Source organism: Rhinatrema bivittatum, chromosome 4, assembly GCF_901001135.1.
Source record: "Rhinatrema bivittatum chromosome 4, aRhiBiv1.1, whole genome shotgun sequence".
NCBI classification, from domain to species: domain Eukaryota; kingdom Metazoa; phylum Chordata; class Amphibia; order Gymnophiona; family Rhinatrematidae; genus Rhinatrema; species Rhinatrema bivittatum.
This window is the reverse complement of record NC_042618.1, coordinates 351,354,355-351,380,844: the sequence shown is the minus strand read 5'-3', so window position 1 is coordinate 351,380,844 and position 26,490 is coordinate 351,354,355. Positions and strand designations below refer to the sequence as shown.

General features: G+C 44.4%; 1 protein-coding gene across 3 annotated transcripts in view; it reads right to left on the bottom strand.

The window, feature by feature from the left end:
* Positions 1-1,267: 1,267 nt before the first annotated feature.
* The window catches only part of TOM1L1 (target of myb1 like 1 membrane trafficking protein), an 89,162-nt gene continuing 63,939 nt past the window's right edge, over positions 1,268-26,490 (bottom strand). For all 3 annotated transcript variants that reach the window (XM_029600675.1, XM_029600674.1, XM_029600676.1), the window contains 3 exons: positions 22,560-22,671; positions 19,720-19,801; positions 1,268-2,686 (listed from right to left, as the gene is read on the bottom strand). In XM_029600675.1, coding sequence (XP_029456535.1) covers positions 2,620-2,686; positions 19,720-19,801; positions 22,560-22,671 — 261 coding nt within the window. In that variant the 3' untranslated portion in view covers positions 1,268-2,619. The remainder of the gene's footprint in view (positions 2,687-19,719; positions 19,802-22,559; positions 22,672-26,490) is intronic.

The following is a 26,490-nucleotide window of genomic DNA, read 5'->3' as shown; positions in this document are numbered from 1 at the left end:
GGGTCAATGCAGGGGAGGTGCATAAACAAGTATAACAAATGAGATAGTGCCAACAATTTTATCTTATAGCAGTGGCCTAGAAAGACTGGAAGAGGCCTCTGTTTTAAAAAAAAATCCACTCTCAATAATCCCCAGGTAACTGGAGACATAAAGGTCTTTTAAGCCCACTGGTACCCTGGAGACCTATTTAAATCCAGAGCTGGCCATTGTGAAGTTGCATAAACAAAATGGGATATCTTTAATTGCGATTGATTTAGAATAATCATAGTATAACCAGACACTGTGTTGTATTTGTCTTAAGTCCAATAAGATTGGAGAAGATGACTTGCCTGGGTGATTAAAAGGACATCATCTGCATATATGTGCATATAAATGTTTGCCCATAGTGTTAACAAATGTTAAATAAAATAAAATAAAATATAATGCAGTTTCCTCTAATGCCATTGAACTGAAAACCTCATATGTCCTTCATGTCCCTGATCTTCTGGACCAGTGGTTCTAAGGACAGAGTAAATAATAGTGAAGAGAGAGGGTATCCCTGTCCAGGTCCTCTATGGATAGAAAAAATGTCTGAAATCCATCCATTAGCCATGACCCTGACCCTGACCCTGGGATTAGAATATAAAAAAACATATCCAAGCCAAGAAAGCAGTAGGACATTCCATGTGTTGTAGCACCAGAAACATAAATTTCTAGGAAATCCTGTCAAAAGCTTTGTCAGCCATCTACTGCCAGGAACAGACCAGGAATCCTATATTTTTTTGGCTAGGTGTAAAATGTTGAACAGGCGTTCAGTGTTGGCCATGGAAACTCAGCCTTTGATGAATCCAGTTTGGCCATTGTGAATTAATATTGGCATTATGTTTTCCATATGTTTTTGAAGGACCTTAGCAAGGATTTTGACATCTGTACTACTGAGATTGGTCTGTATGAGTGCATTCCAGGGGGTCCTTCCTGCTCTGTACATGTTACGCATTTTCATACGATTGCTGTAAATAAAGCCACTTTCCAGATGGCTCAGTACTAAATGCATCCTAGTAGCTGTAGCTCTGTCTTTGACCTCCATATATATTGATCTTGGAGCTACTTCTGCTTTGGCCCCCTGCGATCTCAACTTAAAAATACAGGTTAAAAATAATGCTACCATAAAGGAATAGGAAATTAGAGGTTGGTTGAAAATTGATACTTAAAATCTGCGTATTTACTGTTGTGCCTCACCCTGAAACAGATTTTAAAAAACAAGAAAAAAATTATAAAAACACAAATGTGCATTGCTGGTTATTTTTGGCCTATCTCCTTTATTTTAAACATGTATATTCCACCATGCTGCAGTACTTGTTCTCAGTGGATTACAACATAGATGCAAATATATTTTTCTGATAAAATTAGAAGAAACAAAAAAAAAAAACCAATTAAAAAAATCCTCAAGACAGAAATCAGGCAACTAGAGTTTTAAGCAATATATGATGAAAGGCTTTCACTTTTTTTATGAAATGTGGAGTAGCAATCCAGCTGTCATAGTTTTCGTGGCAATTTGTTTGATAAAATGGGGGTGGCTTCTGTAAAGTTTCATAATCTTGGATCCATAAGACTGAAGCCATTGAATTAAGTTCTTTAAGTATTGGTACAATAGGTCACCTTAAGATTTTACTTCAAATTTTAACCAATCAGCATGATAAAGTCTTAATTCTGCATCCTGCGCCAAATAGACAATATTTACTAAGGATATTCTGCCGTTCTGTGTTCATGTGCCATTGTCCCAACTGGACCGGGGGGCACTTCTGCCTATAGCAGTGTTTTCCAACCCTCTCCTAGAGGGACACCTAACCAGTTGGGTTTTCAGGATATCTATAATGAATATGCATGAGATAAATTTGCATACCTTGGGTCTCCAATGTATGCAAATCTATCTCATGTATATTCATTATACATATCCTAAAAACCTGACAGGTTAGGAATGCTTCCAGGAGAAGGTTGGGAAACACTGGCCTAAGGAATCTGGTATTGTAAGAGCTGTGCCCACTGTGTATTAGTTACAGCCGGTACTAAATATAAAATGTCAGACATGAAAAGTGAATGTAAAGTGTTTCCAGTGCTTTCTTCAGTGGCTGAGATTCTGAGATGTTTTATTTTGTTCTCTTTTGAATATAATGGTGAGACACAAAGAGGGAAGAAAAGCACAATAATTGGATTTTGATTTTAAATGTGCCTTTCCAAACCTGAGTTCAAAGCAAGTTACATTTCTAGTATAACAGTTAGGCCCATGCCCAAGAGGGCTTACAATCTAAGGGCCTAAATTACTAAGACATTTGTCTCATAGACACAGACTAGGGGAAAAAACCTTAGTAAATCAGGCCCAAGTCTGTACATGAGGTAATGGAGAATGACAAGATTTGCCGAAGGTCACAAGAAGCATCAGTGGGAGACATGGGAATTGAGCTCTAGTTCTCTGGTTCTCAGCCTCCTGCTTTTACTACCCGGCTTTTCCTCCAGTCGGTTCTGGCTAAAGTTGGAAACTGAGATAAGTACAGTAGGAATGCTGTCGTATTTAAACATTTACCATATCACCGGTCATATGTTGTGAAATGAAATTTACACACAGGAACTCTTCGTGACATTTTAACAGTTGGAGTGCGTCTTATGATCTGGCTTGTCAAGAAAACTGTCAATTTCTTCATAAATAACCCTGGAATAAGACCAAATTGTTTAAAACCATCATATGCTACTTTTCAGAGCAATAAAGACTTGCATTCATAGCACAGTGCTGTTTTTTATCCCAACATGTTTTTTTTGAACTTTGTAAGTATCCATGCAATACATGGTTACTTGTCATGCATAATGTTTTTTACGTTCAGTGCAGTCAGAAAGTATTCAGACACCTTCACTTTTTCCACATTTTGTTACGTTTCGTTACAGCCTTATTCGAAAATGGATAATATGCATTTTTCTCTCCTCAATCTACCCACAATACCCCATAATAACAAAGCAAAATCAGGTTTGTAGAAATGTGTGCAAACTAATTAAAAAGAAAAACAAAAATGAAATATCACATTTTACATAAGTAGTCAGACTCCTTGCTATGACACTCAAAGTTGAGCTCAGGTCCATCTTGTTTCCATTGATCATCCTTGAGATATTTCTCCAACTTGACTGGAGTCCTCCTGTGGTAAACTGAATTGATTGGACATGATTTGGAAAGGCACATACCTTTCTACATAAGGTCCCATAGTTGTCAGTGCATGTTAGAGCAAAATCAAAACTGTTTCACTGGTCAATCTTTTTATCATTACAATTCGCCACAAATTCTGAAGTGTTAAATATTCATAAAATTAGTTTTGTAGGACAATACGCAAAGAGTCTGTATATCAATCAGACCCACTATGGTAAGGTCACATTGTTTTATTAAGTATCTCAAATATTTTTAGTATTTTTTTCTTAAAATTATTCCACACTGCCACTGGAACTTCAATAATACCAGTGGTTCTCAACCTTTTTTCTGTCGGGACACACCTGATAGATGATTCTCACATGCATGACACACTGACCCATGATTGTCAAGGGGCTAGATGTAAAAGTACAGTTTGCATCCACGGGAACCCCCCTGACCCACAATAATGGATGTAAAGCAGACTTATGACATTCCCCATACAATTCACCCTACAAAAAAGATGTTCTGGTGTCATCTCAGTAACAGCAACTCAAACTCCTTCTACTTCCAGGCTCAATAGCCCTACTTACGAAAAGACAGCAGTTTACCACCAATGCATGTCCTCTTGAGAACACACAACAAATAAGACTGATGCAAACGCTTACATGCTAGTAAAATATCTCATCTCGGTAACAGACACAGAACCGACCTAACATACTCCCAGGATCTGTAGTAATGCACATAAACTAATCCGCACACAGTTACACCTGTATTATAGAATACACTCAAACAGGAGCAACCCTATCTATGAAAAGGCAACACTACAAATATTAAATCAGGCCCTAAAAACCAATACACCTCTTATTAGGAAAACAGAACTAGCAAGCAGCTATAGATCCCCACACAGAAATAATTGTAAAACTATACTAATAAGCAGAATAAATGTTTCAAAACAGCTATGAACAGAATAACATCCAACAATTAAAAACTCATAAAAACTATTATTCTCCTAACACCAATAAAATATTTCAAAAAAGCAGACATCACATAATATTAAATAATTAAAATGGCAGTCAATCAAGAAAAATAAACTTTAAAAGCCACCTTTACATACCCCCTCCAGCAGCTCTCCTACTCCCCTTCCATGCAGGCCGTGGCACACACCAGAAGCAGCAGTAGAAGCTAAGCTCTACACTTATGGTCCTTTTCCTTAGTGACCATGTCTCTCACACACACACCATACCAGTCATGCCCCTATGACCAGTTTCTGTCTCTCACATACCAATCATCTCCCAGTCTTTGACACGCACACACCAGTCACCTTCCTGAACAGTTTCTCTCATGCCATACACACACACAGGCTTCCCACTCCCATGTTCTACTTACATATATGGGCTTCTCACTCTCATGATCACTTTCTGTCTCACACACACACACACACTCACCAGTCTCTCACTCCCATGCTTGTTCTCTCCACATGCACAGGCTTCTCATTCCCATAATCACTTTCTTTCTCTCTCACACACACATACACACAAACACACACCAGTCACCTGATCTCTTTCATGCATACACACACACACACACAGGCTTCCCACTCCCATGTTCTCTTTCAGATATACAGGCTTCTCCCTCCCATGCTGTGTCTCACACACACCCAGGTTTCTCACTCCCATGCTCACTCTCTTCACATGCACAGGCTTCTCATTCCCATAATCACTTTCTCTCTGTTACACACACACCAGTCTCTCTCTCATTTCCATGTTCGCTCCCCACATGCACAGGCTTCTCATTCCCTGAATCGCATTCTCTCACATTCACACACACCAGTCTCTTTCTCACACACACCGTCACTTTACCATGCATGCACTCACAGGCTTCCCACTCCCATGCTCTCTCTCACATAATCAGGCTTCTCACTCCCATGCTTTCTTTCACACCCCTCCCCCCCCCCCACACACACACACCAGGCTTCTTATGCCCATGCTTTCTCAAATACCCAGATTTCTCACTTCCATGCTTTTTCTCTCTCACACACACACACACACACATCAGTCACCTCCCTGACTAATGTCTCACACTCTCACATACAAATCAGTCATCTCCCTGAGCATTCACTTTCATTGTCTCTCACATATACACACACACACACACATCAGCTCTCTGACAAGTTTCTCTCAATCACACATATGCTCTCAATCACACACAGGCAGGCTGGCTGGCTGGCTGCTTCTCTTTCTCTCACTCACTTCCTCTTCCCCCCCCCCCCCCCCAAGCACAAATGGTAGCTGCAGCAGCCTCCTCCTCCAGCCCCCGCAGGCCAAGAAAGAAGAATCCCATCAGCCGCGGGAGGCTCATCCTGCTGTCTCCCGATTACCGGCTGCTTCGATTGCTCGGAGGCCGCTGCTGCTGCCGCCGCTGCTATTTTTCCACGTGGCACGGCTCTTTCTCCTTCCCGCGCACCGCGTATCACTTTCTGTTCCGGGTCACGGGGGGGGACGCGGGAAGAAGAAAAGGCCAGCCGCAGGTGCCAATGCTTCTTCTATCACCGCTGCTGTTCCCACTCGGCTTGAACGTACTGATAGCCCGGTGGCAACGGCAGCAGGGAAGGAAGAGCAGCGGGAGAAACCTGGAGCACGCGACAAACCTGCCGGTGCTTGGCGACACACTGGTGTGTTGCGACACACCGGTTGAGAAGCGCTGGTCTAATCGACCTATTCCAATACTGTAGATAGATACTCCAGATGTCAAATCACAATAATTTTAATCCATTAGAAAGGACAACGTTCCGGTACTTAGCTCATGATAAAGTCCCGACGTGATCGCGTTTCGAACCTCGCGGTCCTGCTTCAGGGGGAATCATCAACTCCACGTCTTCTTCAGGGGAATCATCAACTCCACATCTTCCAAAAACAATCTTCCCTTTATGGCATCAACAGTGGCTTCTTATAGTACTTCTTTGGCGGTCTGAATTCAGACTTGTAAATCCAAGCAACATGGCGAACAAACAGGGCTTTTGAACCTCCTCCGGATGTGACGTCAAACTTTGAAGTTTCCAATATGGTCGTCTCTTCTCGCGTGTAGTGGTAAGTGAAGAAAATCTCTTTTGACGCATATAGGGGTAGATTTTATAAATCTGCGCCCGCGCATACTTTTGTTCGCGCGATTTTAATAGATACGTGCGTAGCCATTAAAATCCGGGGTCAGCACACGCAAAGCTGCCCAAAAATGGCAGCCTGTGCGGGCCGAGCCGCGCAGCCTGCCTCCGTTCCCTCCGAGGTCGCTCCGAAATCGGAGCGGCCTCAGAAGGAACTTTCCTTCCACACACACCCCCCCCCCCCCCATGCACCTTCCCCTCCCTTCCTCTACCTAACCCACCCCCCGGCCCTATCTAAACCACCCCCAACTTTGTTGTACAACTTGCGCACACCGGACCGGCCGCTGGCGCACAATTCCCAGGCCTGGGAGCCATTTCAGAGGCCTCAGCTACGCCCCCGGGCCAGAACCACACCTGCAGCCCCGCCCCCAAATGATGCGCCACTGTGACATGCCCCCCCCAGGAAAGCCCCGGGATGTACATGCGTCCTGGGGCTTGCGCGCTCCGCCAAGCCTACTCAACATAGGCTTGGCACGCGCAGGGGGTACTTCGGCCAGGTTTTCGGGGAGTATGCGTGTATCCCTTTGAAAATCTGGCCCATAGTCTTCAACCAAGTCCGCTTGATGATTAATTCGAAATGACAATAAAGTTCTTCCAAAGTTCCCAATATGGTCGTCTTTCCTCCCACATGATAATATAACACAGGGGAAACTCCTTTTTAAGCGGTCTGCGATCAGAGGCGGCTGATAATTACGCCTGAAATCCCATTCCAATATTAAATACACACCGCACATACTCTGACCTGGAAATATTGGGGGTCCCAAGGGGGACATAATTCAAAACCAATCATAACTTGTTGAGCCGGAAGAACTGATCATAATGTGTTGAACCGAAACAACTGTAGGCAAAGATTTTTTACTATTACAAAACGAGCGTCACCAAAATATATATGCAGCAAAAAAGGCGGATACATGATTTTAATGCATTCAGGGGTAAAATTGAAAATATTGAAGTTTTCAAATTAATGTATACCAATCTTTTTGTTGAGACCTTGTGGACAGACAGACTGCAATGTAAAAATCCAATAATGTTCTTGTTGGTTTAAACGTGTTTGGATATCTCCACCTCGTGTCCCCTGGTAAAGTTGTTCTATGACCAACCATTTTAGATCCACAAAGTTATGATGTGCTTGTAAGCAATGTTGAGCAAGAGGCGCTGTTAGTTTGGAGGTTTTGATGCAGCTTCGGTGTTCAGTCAGTCTGGTGCGAATCTTCCTCTTCGTACGCTCTACATATATCAAATCACAGGAACACTGTATTACATACACAACACATTCTGAGTCGCATGTCTTGGATGACACCAGGTCTACTATAATGTCCTGTGTAGGAGATTTCCACTGATGTCCTACTATAGTCTGTGTGCACATATCACACCTGCCACAACTTTGATGACCTCCTCCTTTAGGGCTTGGAGGTGACGAGTCAAAAGCAGACCTGACTACAAGGTCCCTAATATTCTGTGCCCGCGAATACGCAAATCTAGGTGTATATTCAAAAACTTTATGCAGTGCTAATATATGCCAATGAGACTTTATAATTTGCACTACTTCATTGGTGTATGCAGAAAATTTCATAATGCATGTCAAGTTCTGGCAGAACGGTTTCTGTTTATACTGGAGAAGTAGATCTCTGTTGGCAAACAAAGCATGCTTAAAGGCTTTGTTGATAACCAATTTAGGATATCCTTTCTGAAAAAATCTTGTCTAAGTCGGATGCTTGTTGCTGGTACTCTTCAACACTAGAACAGATCCTACGTAATCGCAAAAATTGTGAGACTGGAAGACCATCTTTCAATTTTCTAGGATGGTAGCTAGAATAACGAAGAAAATGATTCCTATCGGTCTCTTTCCTGTAGAGGGTGGTCACAATCCTACTACCTTCGCGTACAACCAAATATCCAGAAAAGCAATGGAATATTGATGGAATTGTGCCGTGAACTGTAAGTGTGAGTTCTGTGCATTGAGCCATTGTAGAAAATTTTTTAGCTCTTCTTCAGAGGCAGTCCAAAAGCACAGAACGTCATCAATATATCGTTTCCACAATGTGATATGGCTAAATCTCTGAGATGAATATAAATGAAGTTTTTCAAACTGAGCCACATAAATATTGGCAATATCAGGAGCGACAGTGGCCCCCATTGCAACATGTCATCAAATTTGAAACAATTTTTAAAAAGCACCAATTTCAAAAGCGGACTTGGTTGAAGACTATATGCGTCAAAAGATATTTTCTTCACTTACCACTACACACGAGAAGAGACGACCATATTGGAAACTTCAAAGTTTGACATCACATCCGGAGGAGGTTCAAAAGCCCTGTTTGTTCGCCATGTTGCTTGGATTTGCGAGTCTGAATTCAGACCGCCGAAGAAGTACCATAAGAAGCCACCGTTGATGCCATAAAGGGAAGATTGGTTTTGAAAGATGTGGAGTTGATGATTCCCCTGAAGAAGATGTGGAGTTAATGATTCCCCCTGAAGCAGGACCGTGAGGTTCGAAACGCGATCGTGTCGGGATTTTATCATGAGCTAAGTACTGGGACTTTGTCCTTTCTAATGGATTAAAATTATTGTTATTTGACATCTGGAGTATCTATCTACAGTATTGGAATAGGTCAATTAGACTATTCATATTGAAGTTCCCATAGCAGTATGGAATAATTTTAAGAAAAAAAGAAAAAAATACTAAAAATATTTGAGATACATAATAAAGCAATGTGACCTTACCATGGTGGGTCTGATTGATATACAGACTCTTTGCGTATTGGTCCTACAAAACTAATTTTATGAATATCTAACACTTCAGAATTTGTGGCGAATTGTAAAGATTGACCAGTGAAACCGTTTCGATATATTATACTTGTTCTTTAAGGTTTCTGGAGTACACTGTGGGGTAGATTTTAAAAGAAGCGCGATCAGCCTACTTTTGCTTGCGCATCAGACTCAAGCAAAAGTACGCTGGATTTTAGTAGATACGCGCGGAGCCGCGCGTATCCACTAAAATCCTGGATCGGCGCGCGCAAGGCTATCGATTTTGTATAGCCTGCGCGCGCCGAGCCACGCTGCCTCCCCCCGTTCCCTCCAAGGCCGCTCCGAAATCGGAGCGGCCTCGGAGGGAACTTTCCTTTGCCCTCCCCTCACCTTACCCTCCCTTCCCCTACCTAACCCACCCACCCGGCCCTGTCTACACCCCCCCCTTACCTTTGTCGGGGGATTTACGCCTCCCGGAGGGAGACGTAAATCCCCGCGCGCCAGCGGGCCTGCTGCGCGCCGGGCCGCGACCTGGGGGCGGGTACGGAGGGCGCGGCCACGCCCCGTACCCGCCCCCAAAACGCTGCCGACACGCCCCCCGGAACGCCGCGACGACCGGGCCCGCCCCCCGACACGCCCCCGACACGCCCCCCTCCGAGAACCCCGGGACTTACGCGAGTCCCGGGGCTCTGCGCGCGCCGGGAGGCCTATGTAAAATAGGCTTCCCGGCGCGCAGGGCCCTGCTCGCCTAAATCCGCCCGGTTTTGGGCGGATTTAGGCGAGCAGGGCTCTGAAAATCTACCCCTGTGTGTTTTGGGGCCAATTTGTTGTGATTTAGAGCAAAATCAAAGCCATGAAGTAAAAGGAATTGTTGTAGACCTCCGGGATAGGATTGTGTCAAGGCATAGATCTAGGGACGTGTACAAAACAATTGCTGCAGCATTGAAGGTCCCAAAGGGCACAGAGTTCTCCTCCATTCTTAAATGGAAGAAATTCGGAACCATCAGGACTCTTCCTAGAGTTGGCCGCCTGCCCAAACTGAGCAATTTGGGAGAAGGGCTTTGCTCAGGGAGGTGACTAAGAACCCAATGGTCACGCTGATAGAGCTCCAGAGTTCCACTGTGGAAATGGGAGAACTTTCCAGAAGGGCAATTATCTCTGCCCTTTTACTGAGGAGTGGCTTCTGTCTGACCACTCTACCATAGAGTGGTCAGACAGAAGCCACTCCTCAGTAAAAGGAACATAACCCACTTGGAGCTTGCCAAAAGGCACTTTAAGGACTCTCAGAGCATGAGAAACAAGATTCTCTGATATGATGAAACCAAGATTGAACTCTGGCCTAAATGCCAAGAGTCATGTCTGGAGGAAACCAGGCACACTCATCACTTAGCAAATACCATCCCTATGGTGAAGCATGGTAGTGGCAGCATCATGCTGTGGGGATGTTTTTTTAGCTGCAGGAACAGGTTCGAGGAAAAGATGAATGGAGCAAAATACAGAGAGATCCTTGATGAAAACCTGCTCCAGAGTATTCTGGACCTCAGACTGGGGTGACGATTCATCTTCCAACAGGACAGTGACCCTAAGCACATAACCAAGACATCGCAGGAGAGGCTTCGGCACAAGTCTGGTAATGTCCTTGAGTGGCCCAGCCAGAGCCCGGGACTTGAACCTGATCAAACATCTCTGGAGAGACCTGAAAATAGCTGTGCATTGACGCTCCCCATCCAACCTGACAGAGCTTGAGAAGACCTGCAGAGAAGAATGGGAGAAAATCCCAAAATCTAGGTGTGCCACGATTGTAGCATCGTATCCACAAAGGCTTGAAGCTGTAATCGCCGCATAAAGGTACTTACAAACTTACTGAATGTAAATGTGATTTTTTTTTTAATTTGTGCACATTTGTACAAACCTGATTTCACTTTGGCATTATGGAGTACTGTGTGTAGATTGAGAAGGGAAAATGCATATTAGCGATTTTAGAATAAGACTGTAAAATAACAAAATGTGGAAAAAGTCTAATTTTAATTTTTTAAACAACACCTACAGTACTGTATGTTTATATGTTTACAGGACAAGGATTAATGCCTAGTCCTCCCTTTACTTACACCGACGTGAAGTGCAAACAAATGTTCGGTATATAAAAATGTTAAATAAATAATAAACAAAAAGTGAAGGGGGTCTGAATACTTTCTGAGTGCAGTGTACTACAGGAGACATAAGGAAAGTAGGAGATAAGGTGGGTCAGAGTTAATGGGTTCATGTTATGATGCAATTGAAAAGTAAGATTGCTGCTTAGAAATTAGTTAGCTTGGAATTTCGAATGGGAATTCTGATGAACCGTGTCGGCCTCTAAAAAGCTCTCTTGAGGCCTAATTCACTAAGCTGTTTTTTTTTCTATAGACACAATGCGGAAAAAAGCTTTTGGTGAATCAGGTATGTAACCTCAAAATCTGCAGGGGTGCCTGAAGGCGACAATTGTTCTGGTATGTATCAGTTTACCTCAATGCAGTCTAAGGCAATAGGTCGATAAGCAGGCTGAGTTAGCTGTTACATATGAGTGATGTCATCCAGCAGCACCGAACAGACTTAACTCTCCAAGCTGTAGAGCTTTTAACTCTACTTAGAGTGTGCGGGAGTTCCCACACCTCGTGAGCCTCCTCAGTCATGTTTTGTCCAAGCTGAAGAATGGACATGTACTTTGAAGTAAAAAATAAGAGAAAGACAAAGTAGTTGTTTTGAACAGAATCCTTTTTCTGCCTTGCCTCGCTGCTTCTGCAGTCACTGAACAGCACTTTCAAGTGCAACCAAAAAGAAAAAAAAATCAGAGTGTACTTTCCTCATAGAAGAATGTTCGGCCAGAAAAAAAAAAAACCTACTACAGTAAATGAACTTCAAAATGAACTCCTTCAGCACAATTCTCTCATTCATTCAACAGAGCAAATGGATACATGCCCTAGATCTCAAGCATGCCTATACTCACATTTCAATTCATTCAGCCCAATTCATTCTGTCCAAATGATTCATCCCACTATTGATACAAAGTCCTTCCATTCGGCTTGTGCCCAAAGTCTTCATGAAGTACTTTGTGGTAAGAACAGTGCACCTGCATTGCCAGGAAATACAAGTATTCCCATTCCTTGATGTCTGGCTGATCACAGCACAGTATTGAGAAGCAGTTTGCCACTCCCTAGCAGTGACGATTCGTCTTCTACGGAGCTTAGGTTTTCTCAACTTCTAGAATTCAAATCTAGAACCTGCACAGTACCACCAGTTCACAGGGGCATGCATCGACTCGTCACTACAGCAAGCATTCCTGCCCAGCGAATGGATGTCCACAATGATATTGCTCATCTAAATTCAGCCATCCTATTCAAGGTCCACAGCCATGAAGCTCTTCCTAATGTTGGGTTATTTGGTGGCAGCCATCCACATAGTTCCACTAACCTGTTTTCACATCCATTATCTCTAGTGGGCTGTGATATCTCAGTGGGATCAACTCACTTGATCCCTCTTCAATAGTGCAAATTGCACTGCCAATGGCAAAGGAGTTGCAGTGATGGTTACATCCCCACATTCTCAGAGATGATGCCCTAGTTTGCCTTACAACAAACACTTTCACCAAAGGTTGGAGAGTCCATATGGAATCCTTCTGTTCCCAGGGCATTTGGTCTCCTCAGGAGTCCCTCTTTCAAATCAATCTCTTGGCGTTGAGTGACATGGCATGCTCTCACCACATTTACACATAATTTCCAAGGAAAGAGCATCCTAATTCAGGTTGCCATGTTCTATGTTAACATACAGGGAGAATCAGGGCTGTGGCTTCTTAGCTTGGAAATGCTGAAAATTTAGAACTGGGCAGAATGACATTAAGAGATCCTTCAGGCAACTTACTTGCCAGATGTGTCCAAAATTCTAGAAGATTGCCTCAGCAGAGTATTTCAACCTCACAAGTAATCTCTGCAGCAATCTGTAGCAAACTTCGATTTCTGGACTCAACCAAACGTGAACCTGTTTGCATCACAGCAAAATTCAAAACTAAATCAATTTTCCTGTGTTCTACCAAGTGATCACAGAGTAGCACAAGACCCTTTCCTACTTATCTGGAGTCAAAGCCTCATGTACACTATCCCACCAATACCATTCATTGCCAAAACAGTGCAAAACGTTCTTCAGGACTGCACTCACCTAATCCTCATAGCGCTGGCATGGCCCAGATAAATTTGGTATGTGGATTTCATTCCAGCTTTTCAGCAGTCCTCCCATACCTCTGTGGACAGACCCTGTTCTTTTAACCCAAGATGACAGGACACATTTTCTTCCCAATCTTTCAGCCTCCAACCTCATGGCTTGAATGTTAAGCACTCAGTGATTGCAAATCTCCATTTACCATCAAAAATCAGAAATTTTGGTTTCATCTAGAAAGTCTTCAACCAGAAGAAAGTATGCCTTCAGATTGAAAAGTTTATCCATCTGGGGCCAACAGCATGATTTTGATCCCTTTTCATGTGAGCCTTCAGAACTCTTACAGTACTTGTTTCACCTCTCTAACTCATGCCTCACCACTCTTCAGTGAGAGTACATCTGAGAACCATTGCACACCTTGTTGGACAAGTCGATCTCCATATACACACTTTTATATCATTTTAAGAAAGGACTCTGGCATGTCAAACCCCCGATACAGAAGCCTTCTGTGGTTTTCCCCAACTGATGAAGGCTCCTTTCGAACCATTAAAGTCCTCTTCTTTGAAGTTCTGGACGTTCCTTGTTGCAGTCATCTCAGCAAGAAGAGTTAGTTAACTCCAGCCTCTCATCCACTACCTTCCATATCTGCAGTTCTATCGAACCCACCAAAAGTTTTACCGAAAATATTCTTAGCTTTTCATATCAATCAATCTACTTTTTCCCCAAGGCCCCATGCACCCGAGGGGAGAAAGCCTTCCACACTTTGGACTGCAAATGGGCTATGGTGTATTACACTAAGTAATTGTTCTGCTGCAATCCTAAGCTTAAGACTCCACTACCTACAGTACCTGAATGTAATCTGCTTTGCAGTGGCTGAAAGATTAATTTAGATTTAGATTTAACCTAACTCTAAACACCACATGTAATGGCTAATTCAGCCTACTTATCAACAGAAAAAGCAGTTTGCTTATCATAAATATATTTTTTTCTGTAGACAGCAGGATGAATTAGCCATGGAATACCTACCCACCTCCTTGGCGAGTTGACTACAAAGATATTCAGCTCTGTTATTGACTGAGCAGGCTCACAAGGCAATACCTACGCTAAAACTTCCATCCATGCTCAATAGAGCTAAAAGCTCTACAGCTTAGAAGATAAGTCCATTCAATATTGCCAGATGACACCACCCATGTGTAATAGCTAATTCATTCTGCAATCTACGTCAAACACAATTTATGATAAGCAAACTTGCTTTCTCTCTTTTGACAGAATACAGTGCTGACTCACATGGAGGAAAGGAGTGGGCAGTCATCTACCAGTGGCTCATCTTGACAGTACGATACTTTTTCAGTATCCCTTAAAATGTCTACTTTATCATATATGGTTCTTATTATTCACCTTGCCTCTTATCTTCCTTATTTCTTCTGCTGTACAAAAAGTAAGAAAGATAGTGTGCACAGTGCATAGCCATGTATATTATTGTATAGATATTTATGAAGTGCTACAGGCTACTTTCTGCACTTCATGAGAACATGAAATGAAATTAAGATACATGAATGCTCAGATAGGAAAACTGGTTCTTACCTGATAATTTTTGTTCCTGGAATACCAAAGATAGTCCAGTTGCCTAGGTTTTGCATCCCTACCAACAGTTGGAGAGAGAGAAGAAAAGCTTTGCTGAGCCTGTACTACTTGGAGAGTGTTGATAAAACAAGGAGGTAGGCAATCTAAAAAAGCTGTGGGGCAACACAAACGATAGATGTCAAGGAATGTCCATTAAGATTCTTTATTTGGAGACTTGTTAATCCAATAAAAAGACGCTCGACTCAGGCCGAGTTTTGCCCCCACACGGGGGCTGCCTCAGGGGCTGTATGAGAAATATCTTATATGCGTGTGATGATTATCTCGTGCCAATGAATTTTCAAAAAGGCTGTGAATTAGAGTGGAATATCAACAGTGTAACCGGTCTTCTGCAAGACGTGATTGAAAACATGCAGAATGAGAAGGAGACCAGTGCGCTGTTTGATATACTGTTCTAATCCATACGCCCACAGCCTTGAGTGTCAGTAGCCTCGGCGTGCATCACAGCACATTGAAAATAACTGTCTTCATCAAATTTTCGCCTCTCTAGACACCATGAGACTCAGACTTCTTCCTTGTCTATTAACATAAGCCATGGTAGTTGAATTGTCTGACAGGACTCTCACCGCATGAGCCCTCAGCAGCAGAAGAAAGACATCAGGGCCTTGCACATCAATGCCTCACTGCAAACCAGCACCCCAAGCCATTTGCCCTAGGCAAATGGCACCCTAATCCTTGAGGCTGGCATCGGTGGTAACTACCACCCATTCTAATGTTTCCAACTCCACACCGTTTTTCAGGTTTGCTCGAGAAAGCCACTACGATAGATTGGATCTATATTCCCCCTTCAGAGGCAGCAGTAACTGAAACTCTTCCGACCGAGGATTCCATTGGGGCAAAAGAGTCCTATGGAGCAGCCTCATGTGCACAAATGCCATGGGGAACTTGCCATAGAACCCAGGACCTGTAAATAATCAAAGACGGTTGAAACTGACAGTTGTAGTAACCTACGAACCTGCATCTGCACCTTCTGCATTCTTTCTTCTGTTAGGAACATTTTGCCTAAACTGGTATTGAACAGGGTCTCCAGATATTCCAGCGACTGGGTCAGAACCAGGTTGCTCTTTGCCATAATGACCAACCCAGGGCCCACAGTAGCTGTATTTTTATTTATTTTTATTTAGGTTCTTTTTTATACCAAAGTATAGCGGGAAGCCTTCACTCCGGTTTACAATTGAACAACTTCATACATGGAAACATTTTGTAACATAAAACATTAATATTATAATTAACATCTCGGCTAAAGCAGTCACTGTCTTTGCTCAAATAAGCCAGTCATCTAAGTACAGTTGCCAGAGTACTCCTTCCTTTTGGAACACCACAGCTACCAACACCATCACTTTGGTGAACGTCCAAAGTGCCGTTGCTAGGCCAAATGGGAAATGCTCAAAACTGATAATGTTTCTCCAACACTTGGAAGTGTAGGAACTTCTGATGCTCCTCCATGATAACATGTGCAATTATCCTTCTGTCAAGTCCAGGGACACTAAGTACTCCCCTTTGCAAACTGCCACAATCTCCGAGTGCAACATTTCCATCCAAAAACATGGCACTTTTAAAATTCTATTCACCTTCTTGAAGTCTAGAATGGGACAAAAAGCCCCCCTCCTACTTTGGGACCACAAAGTAGATGGAATACCTTCCTCTGACCTCTTCCACCACGGGCACTGGAACTATCGCGTCCAGAAGTCTTAACCTCTCCACGATAGAACATACTCCTTCTCTTTTGGTTTGAGGTGCAAGGGGAGATCATGTGAGCTTTGTGCAGTGGGCAAGAAAATTCCAATGCATAACTTCGGTTATGATTGTAAGAACCCACTGGTCCAAAGTTATTTTGGTACACTCCTCATATAAGACAGCTAGCCATCCTCTGATAGCCACAGGGGAAGATAGACCAGCCTCGCCTCATTATTTCTTCCCACTCGCTGGCTGGAGCTGTCTCAGGAGGGTCTGTGCGGGCCGCAAAAGGACTGTTCGATCTTGCTGCGCTGACCCTCTCCTGTGGACCTTTGGGAGACCTTGTTGGAAGGAAGGGAACCTGTGGGCCTTTGGGAGACCTCCGTTGGCAGGAAGTTAACCTGCGGGCCTTTGGGAGACCTCCGTTGGAAGGAAGGGAACTGGACCTCTGGCTTTCAACCCCGACCAACTCTAGGGCAAGACACACAGGGCAACCAACTGTTATATTCTGTGTGTTAAACTAGGCAGTGGACCTTTGGGTCGTGGAAGAGATGACTCCACCCACAGGGAGAAGCCCTGTGGGGACTCACCACGACAGGTGGGATCTTAGCAGTGTTAGACAACAGAGGCAATAGCTTTATTATGCAGCAAGAATAACCCGAGAAGCAGGTTAATAGACTCAGTCCAAGTAAATAGCCTGCAAGCAGGCTTCTCTGGTAGTAGTCCGCAGAGCGGGGTAATCCGGGAAATACTTCCTCTAGATGAGACTTGTGCTGATGGTCTCCGGTAGTGGTCCGCAGTGTGGGATAGGCCGGAGACTGAAGCTGGAAGTTGCACAAGATAGTACAGATCTGGTACTGGTCCACAGTGCGGGGTAACCCTGGAGTACCTTCTCTAGATGAAGCTTTCTGCTGGCGATCTCCGGTAGTGGTCCACAGCACGGGGTAGGCTGGACGCCGATGGTAATGGTTGCACAAGACAGTATGGATCCGGTAATGGTCCACAGAGCGGGGTAACCCGAGAATCCACACGATGAAGGAAGAGTAGGTCCAGTACTCACTCAGAGTCAGAGGAAGCCAGTTGAGAAGTAGGCACCGAGGATACCCGGAACAAGAGCACAGGAGGGTCATCCGAGGAACGGTGATGAAGTTCACTGAAAGGTAACTGAGACAGGAAGAGGTGGCTCTCCGAGGAGCGGATAGCCCTAGGAGCGACAAGGCCCCCGAGGAGCGGGTACCGAGATCACCTAGACAGGAACAGTGAAGTGAAGTCCCAGAATGGCTGAATTAAGCAGAACAGGAATCCTTGCTAACTCGTAGCTTGGATGGTCAGCTGAGCTTAAGTATTGTAAGCGGATGACATCATGCGGTGGGGACACCCTCGAGGTTCCCGCCATGGCACGTACAAGAAGGGGGCAGGCGTCCGCGCGCACGTACCCTAGGTTACCCTGGATGCAAGATGGCTGCCGGGAGCACCCAAACCATCCCGGGCACGCCATGGAGGTCGGCGTGTGGAAGCGGAGGCGGACATCCTCCCTAGACTCGGTGCTGTAGGAGAAAAGGAGGTAAGCAACAAAGGTTGCAGCATCTGCGACCGACGGGCGCAACACCAACTCCCTGCTTCCCCTACTTCATTGAGAGGATGGTCCTTTCCAGGCCCTAACACCCTCAGGAGCAATTTACAACTTCTTTTCTTTTTTTTTCCAATATTGCAGGTGCTTTACACCTCTGTCATCTGCTGGAGACAGAGAAATACTGAGGGACTGCAGGTGGTACACTGCCTATATACTACAGACTCAGCAAAGCTTTTCTTCTCTGTCTCCATCTGCTGGTAGGGTTGCAAAACCCAGGCAATTGGACTGATCTAGGTAGGAACAGGAACTATCATTTTAGTTGGGTGAAAGGCATTTCCTTTGTAATGAGACAGTGGTCTTTCCTGAAGGTTGGCAAATAGTTTTTGTGAACACACATATTGCGCCTGCTTTGTTAGTCTATGAAATCATTTAATCCATCCTGTAGAATAGGTAGTTAGCATTATTAAGGATACTATTAAATATAACAAACTGTCACCAACAGGAACATATTAAAAAACAATAAAGTCTTCCACCGCTTCCTTCATTCAGCTCTGGTATGCCTACTGATTGTGTGTATGGAGCTAGATGCACTGACACTCTGACTTTGTCTAATGAGCACTGGATAATGACATACATCTGGCCCATGCTGTGTAATATCCACTGTTGTCTGACTAGTTCTTATTATGAGCCCCATCCCTGGGGGCCATAATTAACAAGGAATGTAGGATTGTATAGGGTCAGACTTCAGAGTCTCTAAAGCATTATTCAGTATAAAGGTGATGGCTCGTGTGTGGGTACAATTGTAAAAATAAGAAACCACAGCTGCAGAAAGGTAACAGGAATGGGACGCGAGAGGTGGAGGAGTCCAGGTTGGGAAGGAAAAATGGAGGAGAGAAGATGGGAGGAATAGCAAGTGCTAACAGAAGGTGAATAGTGCTTGTCTCATCACCTATAATGTGAACTGCTAGCTGTCACTTCTAGGCAAATAAAAGGAAGAACAAAACAAATCAAAAACTAAATCTTGCCAAATCACCCACTGGGATGATGTGTAATGGTTAAATGCCAGAATATATACAGCGTGTATTAGCCTGTTAAAAGGAGGAAGCAGACAGTCGGGAGCCTCTTGTGAAAGATAGCAGCTGTGCTTTAAAGCAATAAAGGGCTTTTCAAATTTTCTTTTACACTTTTCGGTTCCTCCCTTCACCCCACCTTCATACTGGCTGTCCCTAGTGCATGCTAAAAACTCCTGTTCTTCCCAGTATTGATTTTATGTAAGTCATCAGTGCTCAGGTTTTTATCGCTGAGGGAAACACTTTCATAGTGCAATGAGTCTTAAAGACAGAAACTGTAAGTAGCAGTTCAGCTTGACTTTGTGATGTTCTAGAAATTCTCTGTTGTAAAAGAGCCTCCCTGGAAGCATGAAGAATCATATTTCACCTTACTTTCTCCTGGCAGATGTGTACCTTAATATGTTGGAGCATAAGGTACATAAGGGTTTTATTGTCCACTGACAATGGTGTAAATATGAAAAGGAACAATACATGTCAAGTACAGTGTCTCAAGAGATTTGGTATGCTTCAAATTACTTACTCTGTCTTGTTACTGTTTGCTAAAGGGTCAAACTCTATCACCTCGTAGTACCTAGGTGGTGATGGACTGTCTTTGGCAACATCTAGAGCAAAATAAGAAGTTGGACAAAATGCAGTTGATCCTCAAAAAGCAGACTCATGAAACTTTTGGACATATGGAGGTATTAGAGACAAAACCCAGTAACAGAATTCAAGAAAGCCCAGGATAAGCACAGGGTCTCCTTACTAATGAAGAAGGGAGGGGAAACCCACTGGGGTCTGTGGCACTGCACAAGGAAAGAAATGGGGTGGAATAGATGGGCCTAAAATGCCTTTTTCTACCCTCATAGTCTTTATTTATTTATTTATTTATTTATTTATTTATTTAAACTCTTATTTGCAGTATAAAATTCCATAAAAGTAATCAATTTTCTGCTTTATCATATCTGTTTGAGGCCTCTGTGAGTGTGTTCTACCCTCTTGTAATTCATGAAACTTATACACTTTATATTCAAAGTATTTTTTATGCTATGGCATAATAAAGCCCAGAATTACATTAATGTTCTGCCCAAGAAGACTCTAACACTTGCACATTTTGATTTAAAAACACCAGGGGTTTAAAGGGCTCTATTGTACTGCCAGTCTGTCATATGTTTGGGTGTTGGGAACTTGTTAACAAATAATACAGGATTTCATGTTTGTACAAGTTCATATTATCAGCAAGTGCTGTCTGCAATAGAAATGTTGGCAACATGAGTATGCCAATTATGTCTGAGATCAGCTTCCCTCTGGATCTAGGCCAGGGCTTCCCAAACGTTTAGCCAATGTGACCCCATTTAGCACTTGAAAATTCACACGACCCCAGAGGACAACCAAACCTAATTAGCGGAGGTGTAGTTTGCCTCCAACAATCCCTCCACTCACCATTCCTGCACTCCAACTGATCCCCTCTCTCAATCTGCATCCCCCTCCAGAGGTCCTCTCAACCTCTGCCCCTCCAGCTGATCCCCTCTTACATCCCCCAGTTCCTCTCCCCTTTCCAGAATAGCTTCTCGCTCACCCACTCCAGCTTTCTACATCCTCCCCACTGAACCTCTCTCTCATCTCCAAGCCATTTTTGTAACCCAATTGATCATCTGTCATCCCTTTCCTCTCTCTTTTCTTACATACCGCCCCCTCAGTTGATACTCTCACCCCTAGCTCCTCTCTTACATCCCCCCTTTCACCTTCCACAGCCAATCCCTCTCCCACTGATCCAACCCTTAAAACCTTCCTGTAACTGATCCCTCCCTTAAAACAGCCCCCATACAAACATCCCCTTAACTAGGATCAGCAGCAACATTTTCTTTTGGACCTCAGGCGATAAGTGGATGACAACTAGTGGGAAGAGAGGGCAGGCTGATGTCAGGGGCCACATTTTTCTCTTACATAAGTTCAGTGATGGGAGAAGATAGAGAAGAAGTGACAGCCTGCACAGACCTGTACACACTCTTGCCCACTCTTCCCCAATGGCTGGTCCAATGCCTGATGTTGATTTGCAACTGGCAGCAGCATTAGTAATGAAAATCAGCACAGGATCTGTGAACCAGTAAAAGCTCACAGGCCCTGCAGTGGCCTCAGTCCCTCCTCATACATGGCTCCTTGTTAACGTGGAAACTCAAGCGAGGGCGGGACCATGGCAGGACCTGAGAGTGCATGCTAGCTCAAAGATCCCATGCTGATTTCCACTACTTCTGCTGCTTGTGATTTCTGGAGAGGACTGCCCTTTGAGGCATTTGTGATCCCGGCTGGAGGTTTTGTGACCTCATTTGGGGTCCTGACCCACAGTTTGGGAAGCTATGATCTAGGCTATTTCTTTTTAATGGCCTGGTAGAGCTTCCTCCTACTTCTCTATTCTTCCAGGGCTGGAAGCTTTTGTTTGTATCTAACCAGGGAATTTTTCCCTTATTTTATATCCCATCCTCAGTCAGGGATCATGCAACCATACTTCCCTTCAGTATACAATCACTGACCCTGAGAGGGCTGCTAGGTGTCACGAGGAATGATCAAGGCTTCCCTCTTTCCCACCCTCTCTGGGAGCTGTGATCGCATTACCAGCCCCAGCCTGCTCAAGGACCAGTCTTGGTGACTGGACCAAGACTGGTCCTCTGCACAGTAATGTGTAGCACTGTCACTGATCCACTGGGCTGGCTCTGATCTCAAACCTTATTTAGTGCCATTATTTCTGGCTGCTCTCTTCTTTCCTCTATCGTGCCCCTTCGATTTAAATTAGCAAATTTACTACACCCTAATCATTGCAATCAGGACCTCTGGATAGATGAACAGCACATCTCATTTTTCTTTTGATAAGGTCTTCTACCAGTGTTCTTCTACCTCTCTCATACAAACTACATGGATTAGAGATTTTCATACACAAGGGGAGCTCTGTTATAATAATGTATGAGAATATATATATACAGTATGTGTGTGTGTATATATAGATATGTACATATTATATATTGACTATACCAGCATCTAGTGTCAATATTTGATCCCGTGGGGCCAGAGATATTCCGCCAATGTCTTATCAAGGGGCTTTTGCCAGCTGTGCTCCACTCAGAAAAACACTCATAGTTTTCATAAAATAATGTATAAAAGTGCACCAGCGTATTATTGAATGTGGCCAGATCATTGAGAAGTTTGCTTAAATCTGTACAGATTATGAAACTTGTTAACTTGTTTTGAGTGCTGTTATGCCCCAAATCTTTTCTTGTCCATTCCCTCATGTTTATGTCACTATACATCAATAATTAGGGGCCAGTAAAGTCATGGAGGGGAACAACAAGATCCTGTGCTTTAAAGCTAATTTCTATGAATTATTACCATCGTAGATTCTCTGTGATGCATTATCTGTTTGCTCATTTTGTAGCAAGACATTAGGGTGAAGAGGCTGGACCACTGGAAGAAAAGGCTTGGGAGGTACAGGTGAGAAAATCTAAAAAGGAAAAAAAAAAATTCAGTAAGATAACCTCTTATCCACTCCGTAGTCGCTCAATCCAAATACTTCCTTTCTATTTTTCAAAGTGACTTTTAGCACCTTCAGGAAAGCAGAGTGAAAAAGAGTCTTAGATAGGGCGATAAAGTGGCTTGTATGAACTCGCACAATGAAATGGAGTAGATAGGATTCAGCTGGCATTACAGAAGCCATTACTGTGTTTCACAGCTCTGTTCTTTTATCACTGGCCATATGTCCTCATTTAAACACCTCATCAATAATCTGGGTGATATGGGACTTTTCTTCTGCTGAGAAAGCCAAGCGATTTTATCAAAAGTGTTTGAAAAAGAAGGAAGACAAGTTTTCTTGAACCAGCAATCACTTTAGCTGTTCACATATTATCTCAAGCCCTCTAAAAATGCACTAACACATGAGTATCACCATATATTATCTCATGTTCTTTAGTTTATTATAATTGCAACCTGCCACTCAGTACTGTTTATTGCACCCTGGGGCAGTTCCCCTACTTTATTCCTTCTAGCTCCTACCACATATCCATGGCAAACTCATTAAGGCCTGACTCAAACTGTGATATTCGTTTGTCATACGATGTATTATGTTTTGTTGTTTGAAAATCTTACCTGACCAATTTTGTTGACACAACCACCCCTCCAATATGTACCCAAATGTTATAGAATCAGTCAGGCCCATATATAATAGTGCCTTTCAGCAGTAGGATTTCAAAAGTATTATTATTATACATGTCAACAAATATGAAAGATTTTTAGTTTGTTTACTGGGTTAGGGAATGGCCCTTATCTTCAGTTTTCCCAACCAATTGCTGACTAATTGTTGACACATGCTGGAACTGGTGAGCCACCAGGGAGCCTAACTTTCCAACATAGCTGTGGGGCCTCATATACATGCACATTATGGTCTGCGGATATTTGAGCAAGCATTTAACATGTGCAGAGTCATCTCTGCCCCCCTCAAAGGTTAGCATAGGTGCTTAGCACTGCCAGAAGTGCTGAACCTGAGTTGTGGTAGGCTGCCTCCGTGATCCAGGCTGAAGATTAAAGAAGATTCAGGTACTGGGAGGGTCAGAGGGTAAGGATTAGCATGGAGGGGCTTGGAACTTACAATTTTTTTTTTTATTTTGACCAATACTAGGGGAAGGGGGCAGAAATGGGGATCTGCCCTGGTGCTTAGATTTTTCAAAATATTAGATGAAGTGGGGTGTGTTGAGAACGGTGTTTTCGTGTGCCCATGGGCCTCAGCCTGACCCAGACCTTCTAGGCCAAGCCAAGGGTTGACGGTGGCCCCGCATGGCTGACGGTCTACCCTCCGCCAGGCCAGCAAGCTCCCATGGCCAAACATCCGGGAATGTTGGAAGGTGAATGGTCCTCCGACCATTCTGGGCCCTTTCGGACCTGCTGCAAGCAGCATGGAGCAGCAGGCCTGGCCTGAGGATGAGGGCAGACGGGCCTTGACATGAAGACATGACTGTGGATTGATGCGACGGCATCCAGACGAAGACACATGACTGATGCGACGGCATCACAAGGCACGAAGACTCGGGGTTGATGCAACGGCATCCATGGCGAGGACACAAGGCTGATGCAACGGCATCCATGACGTAGACACTTGGGATCAATGCGGACAGCATCCAGATGAGACTCTTGACATCCACAAAGGCAACACGGGGCATGGACATTGGCACTGTCTCTCAGGGCGCCCTACTCAGGCCACCCGCGGGACTGAGTCGCGGACCACCCTGTCTGTTACGCGCCCTACACAGCCCTTGCAGACTGGTCACGGACCACGACGGGAGCGGGACAGCACAGGAACACACATCAGGACTTGACGGCTCAGGAGCACAGGACAACCATCCACTGGCAGGCAGTCCACCCAGGAGTACTGCATCTGAGGGACCCCGGCCTACCGGTACCAGAAGGCTCGAGAGCGAAGACGAGGCATGGCGAAGGAAGGAACCTCACGGCAGGCAGGAACACCAGGACGTAGGAGAACGAAGATACCTGGACATGGACCTCAGGCATGAAGACATGGAACACTGGACGAGACAAGGAGCTCCTTGAAGAGAAGAAGACCTTACATGGACTCTGACAGGCCGGAGCCTCCAGAGCGAAGACTCAACGACAATGCAAGGCACTGGAGAACTGACGGAGCAGCCCTTTATAGGGCTGATACAGGAAATAGTCGTCAAGGTGGGGCCCAGACACTTCCTGTGTCTGGCCCTTTAAATGCAGACGAAAGACGCGGCCGCGCGCCTAGAGAGCAGGAAGCAGAGGCTGTGCAGGACCATGGCCAGCGGCCTGCACAACGTCTGTGCGTCAGACGCCAGAAGAGGCCGGGCTGAGCCTGGGAGCAGGCTCCAATGTGAGCAGCAGCTCCAGCTGCTGCCGGAGGCCCCGGGGGCAACTCCTGCTGCTAGTCCACCCCGGGGCTGCGGCCTGTGCGCCGCGAAGATGGTAATGACGTCGGGGGCACTCCCAGCCCTGAGGGAGACCGCGGCTCCGACCGCGGAGCGGAGGATGAAGCAGGACGGCCTCCTGGCCATGTGGACAGGCCGATAGCGGCATCCTGCTGTGTCGGCGAAGAAAGCTGCGAGGGTAAGTGGCCTGCTCGCGGGGGAACCCGCGGGCAGCGCAATTCATAACAGGGTGTGGCAGGGGGGATGTTACAGGCTTGGCCCAACAAGACCTAGCATTTCGTTTTTGGGTGGAAGGGAGGAGGAGGGATCTATTAGGGCCAGTAGGCCTGCAAGCTTTGGGGGGTTTTTTAAGCTTCACATTGCCACATAATCAGCTATATTCTTTTGAATATAGCCAATTAAGACTAATGTTATCCAGCTAGCTGGATAACTTTATACCTAACCAGCAATATTCAAAAGAATATCCAATTATGATCAAAGTTATTTGACTACAATTAGCCAGAAAACTTTGATTGGGGATATTCAGTGGGACATTTATCACACTGAATATCCAGGACAAGTTAGCTAGCTATCTTTAGCCAGATAACTTGGCTGCTTGCTGACTTACTGAATATGGACTTGAATATGATTTCTTTGTTGATCCTGAACCTAAAGAAGACTTGTTCCTCTGAAAGATCCAAAAACTAAACTTGTCCTGAATATTCTCTCTAAGGGGTACCACCTCCTCCTACTTCTCTGTTCGCTCTCCTTCCTCAAACATTGCTCCTCAAGTATCCATATGTTTATAATGTTCACCACTACTCTCACACCCCTCCCCAGTTAGGGCTAGTCAGCCCTAACTGGGGACACAACCCCAGTTATGCCCAGTCATCCCTAGTGACACACGCACAGTCCCAGACAACCCCTCTAACCATTCAGAAAAACAGTAGCATCCACTGAAAGTTCCCCCAAAGAATGGAAGCAAGCCTCAAAACAGACAGAAGGACAGACCCGCAAAAAGAAATTAAAATGACATGACAAGCAAACTTATGGGCAAGGACATTGATTTCCCAGTTATCCCCCAGCCAACCACACACACACACACACACACTCTCCTTCTACTCCTAGCAAGCTACTCATTCCACTTACCACTAGAAGTGAGCATGCCAAGCATGAGGTCCAAAAAGGCAATGAAATTTGGCAGGTTAAATAGCAGGTGTAAAAGCATTCACGCAAACATGTACTACACTGGTTTTTAAAATTGCTTGTATATATGCAAGTTAAACATACATGAGTACAAGACATTTTTCAGTGCAAAACTCCTTTTGAAAATTTACTATATAATCTATACTTCTGCTTAACGACATGGCTTGTCACAGTCTCTGTTT